General features: G+C 33.1%; 1 protein-coding gene across 7 annotated transcripts in view; it reads left to right on the top strand.

Moving 5' to 3' along the window:
* Window positions 1–7,298, top strand: part of LOC135107268 (leukocyte elastase inhibitor-like) — a 40,402-nt gene that overhangs the window by 584 nt on the left and 32,520 nt on the right. For 4 of the 7 annotated variants that reach the window (XR_010271672.1, XM_064016930.1, XM_064016931.1 and 1 more), the window contains exons 2-5: window positions 2,438–2,590; window positions 2,849–3,031; window positions 3,506–3,719; window positions 5,704–5,918. Coding sequence is in view for 6 of the 7 variants with exons in the window: in XM_064016930.1 (XP_063873000.1) it covers window positions 2,438–2,590; window positions 2,849–3,031; window positions 3,506–3,719; window positions 5,704–5,918 (765 nt within the window). In the remaining variant the exon portion in view is untranslated. Of the gene's footprint in view, window positions 1–916; window positions 1,029–2,437; window positions 2,591–2,848; window positions 3,032–3,505; window positions 3,720–5,703; window positions 5,919–7,298 lie in introns of those variants that run through there. The other 3 variants (XM_064016933.1, XM_064016934.1, XM_064016929.1) reach the window with 2 other exon arrangements.

The raw sequence follows: 7,298 nt of genomic DNA, 5'->3' as shown, positions 1-7,298 counted from the left end.
AGTTTTCCCTTTATTCTCACCCTTTGAAACGAAGAATTGTTTATGCATTTATTAATTTAATTTAATTTTATTTTATTAATATATTTATTAATTTTATTTAATTTAATTTATTAATATATATATATATATATATATATATATATATATATATATATATATATATATATATATATATATATATATATATATATATATATATATATATATATATATATATATATATATATATATATATATAAGTAGTGTTAGTGCGCTTGTGAAAGTGTTATTGTTCTATTTTCTGTATCAAGTGGTGTGATATAATCATTCAAGAATTTGATTTATTGTTGTATGTAATTAACTTCTAAGGAGTACGTATACTTACCTAACATTGAGTACATTTACCTGTAATCAGACGCTAGCCTTATCTCTTATCACCTGTCACTTTTTTTTTACGCCCCTAATCTCTCTCTCTCTCTCTCTCTCTCTCTCTCTCTCTCTCTCTCTCTCTCTCTCTCTCTCTCTCTCTCATTTACTGTATACACACACACACACACACACACAGAGAGAGAGAGAGAGAGAGAGAGAGAGAGACAGAGAGAGAGAGAGAGAGAATTTCACAGTAGTGGTACTATTCTAGTCCAGTTGCAATACGAGTTATGAGGGAAGAGCTTAGAGCTGGAGAGAAAAAGTTATAATTATTTTTTCTAAATGTGCATGCGTTAGTTGAAGGTAACAGTTGTGAAGATACTTGCATTACATCACAAGTCACTCAAAAGTTCGTAGGAATCCACACACGTATGTGTGTCGAAAGGGCTCTAATCTTCATATCATTATCATATACAACGTTAAATATGTAACTCAATATGATGCAGATAACACATGATTGACGCACATATTCCTATCTTACTTATCACAAAAGTCACAGTTCTGCTAGTGTGTATGGGTTTTGTACGTCGTCACATCGTTAGCTGACTCTCCGTGTAGAAAGGGGTGGGGAATGCAGAGGCGCCAGCTCACGTACCCCCGACAAACTTTTATGAGTGACTGTACATACTTTGGTACTTGGTTAAGTCAGTAAAAGCACTCATAATGAAAATAACTCAATCGTGACTTAGTAATGTGGTATCCAAATTGTACTTCAAGATGCAATATATATATATATATATATATATATATATATATATATATATATATATATATATATATATATATATATATATATATATATATATATATATATATATATATATATATATATATATATATATATATATATATATATATATATATATATATATATATATATATATATATATATATATATATATATATATATATATTAAGACTATACAACTTTTCTTTCTGATCATGGTACTGTTCCTTAACATTGAATATAATAATTTGAAGCTAAAAACAACTAGCATTCCCATGAAGACTACACTCACGACATGTTATTGTTAAGGTATATTTAGCTACTCACCTGGTGTAATGTAAATTTAGCAGCTAAATCATTGCAAAGCCAGAGAAAACCAGCAGTTTTGTAAAAAAAAAAAAAAAATGCTCAATGTGCTACATCCCTATGAATGAAATTGCTTTACTTAATTATCTAACCTTAATTTCAGTTCAGTAGAGTAAAGAAATTATGAGCTTAGTAAAAAATTCAGTGATTTAACCATTATTCTAATTGAAATCTGTTAGAATCATTTTAGATGTTCTTACTCTATAATTGTGTAGATATATTCATTATTATTATTATTTATATTATTATTATTATTATTATTATTATTATTATTATTATTATTATTATTGTTGTTGTTGTTATCTTTTTTTTCTCCATTCATTTGTTTGTTCCTCCATGTGTCATGTCTTGGTGTCATTATATCTACACATTTTGACTAAGTCCTCTACACTTCCTCCTCCTCCTCCTCCTCTTCTACACCTTGGTATTATATGTACACATTTTGACTAAGTCCTCTACACCTCCTCCTCCTCCTCCTCCTCCTCCTCCTCCTCCTCCTCCTCCTCCTGATCATGATCATCATCATTCTACTCATTTTCTTCTTTGTCCTCCTCTTCCTCCTCCTATTAAATGTACCCATCAGATGTTGCAGTAATTAAATGATCATACCATCCACAGGTCCTGTTAGTTATCATTACTGTCCTAGGCCTAAGATTACAAACAAAATTGTTCAATTAGTATATAATATCTTTACTATTATATTTCCTTGACAATTTTCAGAAGTAGATTTGTAAATAAACATTTATTTTGTAGAAACAAAAACTTCCTATCATCACTTTGTCCCTTCTCATGAAGCTTTGGTTTATGGTGCATAGTTTTCTTCAGATCATTTTAATGACTCAGTATTTGCATAAAGATACATATATTGTAAAAAGCCATTCATATCATAATACATTCCTTATTTATCACTAACAACTTTGGATAATACATTGACAGGGTCTTACTGGCGGTACTTCTGTTGTAGTCATGATCCGTGGAGCATCAGGAAGTCATCGGTCTGGGGGACCATCATTTCCTCCTTATGCACATCATGAAGCAGTTACCTCCCTTGCTGCCAGCCAGAATAGATTTACATGTGATCTGTACACAGTGAGTATTGTCTGGCAGAATGCCAGGCATTTAGCAGAAGTATGTCCATTTTGTTAAAGTATTCACAATTTTCATGGTACATAAATGTGTCGTTTTAAATGATTCTGTGGTATTCAAACAATGTATATCACAATTTTTAAGCTACAACAAAACAAAAAAAGTTTTCTTTGTATGTAGTATTTAGCTACTAAGTTTATTTATTGCTCATAAGTTGAGTATCATAAAAGATGCTTAATGTTTCTGTTAATTTTTTGACAGAAACTGGCTGAGAAGAAGTCAGGCAACCTCTTTTACTCACCCTTCAGTATTATGACAGCTTTAGGAATGACATATGCTGGAGCAGGAGGAAATACTGAACAAGAAATGCGCTCTGTTATGCACCTGAGTGATGACAAAGAAGTTGTTCATGATGCATTTATGGATGTTGTGTCTGATATGAAGGTTTGTGATTTTGAAATAGGAATTCAACATGTAATAAAAACATTGTCATTAGTGTTATGATGATAACCTACTAAGTAATGAAAAGTAATTTTCTTTTGCAAGGAAATGCTTATGTATAGTCTGTATATAGCATTTCTTAATATAGGTAGAGAAATCCCATTAGAGAAATGTTGTGGGGCAGGACATAGTGTAATTAGTATATTGTCATGATTGTTTTGAAAGGGAGGCTCATACAATTTACATAGGTTAGATTTTTTACCTAATGATGTCTCACTGAGCTACATGATAAAGAACAATTTAATTGAATTCTGAAGAGGATTATGAATGAGAGTTAATGTAAGTATAGGATCATCAAGGATGTTCTCAAGATGTTGATCTGATTGGCCTGCATTTTTATTTGTTTACTTCATTTCACATAACATTATTTAGTATTGAAATAGGATGAAATAATTTTTGAATTTTCTCTTTGTTTAGACTGATGCTGGAGATTATGAACTTCGCACATCAAACATGGCCTATGTGTCAAACCATCTGTCATTACTGAGCCAGTATGATAAAATCCTGAAAGAAAAGTATCAAAGCACTGCTAAAACTGTCGACTTTGGTGCAAGTGAGGAAGTGAGGCAGGAGATAAATACAGCAGTTGAGAAAGAGACCAACTCCCGCATAAAGGACCTCATTCCCTCAGGTACAAAAGTTACGATATTTATTAATTGTTGATCAGAAGAGGAGTGGTACAATATATTTTCTTCTTAGTGCTATTTTTCCTTTCCTATATTTAATTTTCATGTTGCTTTCTTCCTTCTCGTTTTATTTAAAAAAGAGGTAAGAAAACATGTGCATACATCTTTGCAAAGCATTCATTAAAATGTGAGGATAGTTGAATAGTAGATCAATACAGTTTTCTACTGACAAAGTAGATGAGGAGTCACATTTATTGTGAAAACAAGAAGGATTACCATATGTACAGATATGAGGATGATTTTAACTTCTGCTAAGCATCACTGGCCAATGAATGGGTACTTGTAGATCACTTGATAACATTTACAGGCTGTGCATTCATCTCTACTTGAATTTAGAAATACTACCTTCAGAAAAAAACATTCCTGGATGTATTTGTTAAAAAAAGAAAAAGAAAGAGTGATGCTAGTGTGGGTTTTAGCAGATACAAGGAAGTGCAGTTAGAAGTGTGTTGAAACTTGAGCAACTACAAGACTAAATTAACTGGAATATGCAACCTCCCATAGGTACAAGATAATTAGGAATCCTCTGCATATGAATATGAAAATATGGGATGGAAGGCAATAGTAATAGCTATGGGAAAAAAATGTTAAGATCCCATTGAATGTATAATGAAAAAAAGGACAATAAGTTTTTCTTTTCATTTAATGCTTTTCCATTAAGCACCAGTAAGTTCTATATTAATTTATTTATCTTTTATATATATATATATATATATATATATATATATATATATATATATATATATATATATATATATATATATATATATATATATATATATATATATATATATATATATAATTCTAGGAGGCTTAGATGGTCCAACACTGCCCACTTTTTGGACAATGCTTGTACATAGAGGGTCATGCTGGAGTTTCCCACTGCTCTCATGACTGAAGATAGAATTCATAAGAACTACATTGGTTATGTCAACCACTCAGCAGTGACTTGAAAAATGCTAGATTGTGGTAGGAGACAAATGTGTATCACCAAGCTCTCTGCATGTGAGTGTGCTGACCAACCAGCCACCATCTCCGTGTATTTACGGTTAGCAGTTTACATATGGATATGCGACAGTATGTAGAAACAAGACTGGATCCAAGCAATTGAAATTAATTGCCTAAAAAACATCTGTTGTATATAGAGAATGGCTGGTGAAGCTGGTGGAAGTAGAGGTAGCAGATCTGTAATGTCGAGGAAAGCTGAAAAATCTAAATGTGGTTGAGGAGATTATACACAACATCCTTAGGTGGTCCAGTCACATAGAAAGAATGGCAGAAAGATAACAAAGAGAGTATATGTGTGTATGAGATATGGTTGGTACAAGAGGATGACTTGTGAATTGAGAGGACAATGCTTGAATACATGAGAGATAAGGATAAGAGGATATTGAGATTATATGATGTAAGGATAGGAATAAATGCTCTGGCTGTGACTCTTCCTTAGGGGTTGTTCTTAGGAATGGGTATCAGATGCAAGGAGGTGGTGGCTGAGTGACCAGCATTCAAGCGTGGTGATCTCAGTGACTGATATCTGACTCATGCTGGAAGCTAGCCATTTTCCAAGCTATTACCAGTCAGCTAAAAATAGCCATGTGCATCAGAACGACCTATCCTATCTTTAAAAAGTCCTGCCTGAACCACCGTAGGCAGGAGCTGACCATTTAAGCTTCAGAAACCAAAAGGGGATGACCATCTAAAGCCTCCAAATGCAAGAACTGTGCTAAAGTACCTTCAGTTGATGTAGACCAAGAACATAAAATGAAAATGAAAAGTTAGACAACCACTTATTGTGAAAAGTTCAATAATCAAAACATCATATTTGAGTTCAAAGACATTGTTAAGTTATGATTAATTTAATTTGATATACCACATTATTTGATATGCAGATGAATTCCTGTTTATCATAATGTTTGTTATATATTTCAGGTGTTCTAGATTCCTTGACAAGGATGGTGCTTGTGAATGCTGTTTATTTCAAGGGGTTATGGGCTAAGCAGTTTGATAAAGCAGATACTTATGACCGAGAGTTCTGGACCTCAAACACTGAGAATGTCAAGGTGCCCATGATGTACAAGAAATCTGAGTTTCGCATCTTCTTTGATAAAGATCTTGGAGCCACCGTCTTGGCAATGGACTACCAGGTTAGTATGCATATATAGCATTCTTGTGATGTAATGTCTAGGAACTATAGGATAACAAATTGTTGAAAACTTAACCTTACAGAATATGTACTTTTATTAACATAGATTAATATTTACATACCTATCTTAACACCCCATGCAGTATATATGTCTTTCCCAGCACAGCAGCTTTCCCTAACATGCAACTAATCAAAGCTTCCCTATTTATCTTTAAACAATAACAACACCTTTTTTCAAAACTATGTTCATGTTTAGTGACATCAGCAATAAATCTCACGTTGATTTAGCCAGTAAGTATATTCTCTTTTATGCAAATGAGGTTGAAAGCTACAGCAATTTCTGCATTATTTAGCTTCTGCTGAAATCTTTCCATTTGTCTAAGCAAATCTCTTTTCGAGCATAAGGGCCTTGAGGAGCTTTCCAAAATATGGCTTGTCATTTGCGACTTTTCATTCCAACCTTGGAAATATCTGGCAGAATGAGGCAGTGTGTAGTCATTTTGTTATGTGGGGTTCAAACCCACAAAGGCAGTGTGATTGGTCTCTGCATGTGATCCGCTTCCTCATTGACTGGGAGGCAGTGTGGTGTTTTCCTGCACTTTCCTTTTCATAATGGGTAACATTTACAGATCTTGTGCTTGTGTGTTTATGGATGGAGCCAATACCCATATATATTAGAAGGTAGAGACACACACTGCCTCTGTGGGTTCTAGCCCCACATAACAGGCTGATTGCAAACTGCTTCATTCTGCTTGAAGATGTTCCTTAGGTTGGAACAAAATGTCACAAATAACAAGCCACCTTTTGGAAAGCTCCTTTGTACCCTTGCCACACACACAAAAAAAAAATTTGACAAATAGGAAGACTTCAGAAGCAGCTGAATATTGCAGAAATTGTTGTTAGTCTTCAACCTTATCTGCATAAAAGTAAAGTAAATTTGTCCATGCTGCTTATTTCACCAGTGGCCAATAGTAATCAGGATGAGCAAATAGATAAATCAATAAGATTAAATCAAGTAAGTAGGCACTCACAGAAGACCTTGTCTTTTCACAGACTCTAGTATGTCTACATCCATTCTATAATAAGGAGACCTGAATTGTCCAGCATAATCTAAGTGTGCCCAGACCTAAGTATTGTTGTATACCTTTTGTTCTATTCCCATATTCTTTTTTGATAAGATGAAATGCTGTGTTAGTTCTGTTATGAGAATAATACATTACATATATAAGCTGGAGATCTTTTCTGAAACAGCTATTTATGTTCATGCCCTTTAAAGTTGGTTATTGAAAGTGTTATGTGAAAGGTGTCTCTTTTAATGATATTAAAATCCATTTGGCATTTTTTGGACCACTCACTTATCTGTAATATGTTTGTGTTTTGC

The sequence above is a fragment of the Scylla paramamosain genome, chromosome 15 (genome assembly GCF_035594125.1).
Source record: "Scylla paramamosain isolate STU-SP2022 chromosome 15, ASM3559412v1, whole genome shotgun sequence".
NCBI classification, from domain to species: Eukaryota; Metazoa; Arthropoda; class Malacostraca; order Decapoda; family Portunidae; genus Scylla; species Scylla paramamosain.
This window is presented reverse-complemented; position numbering and strand designations above follow the sequence as displayed.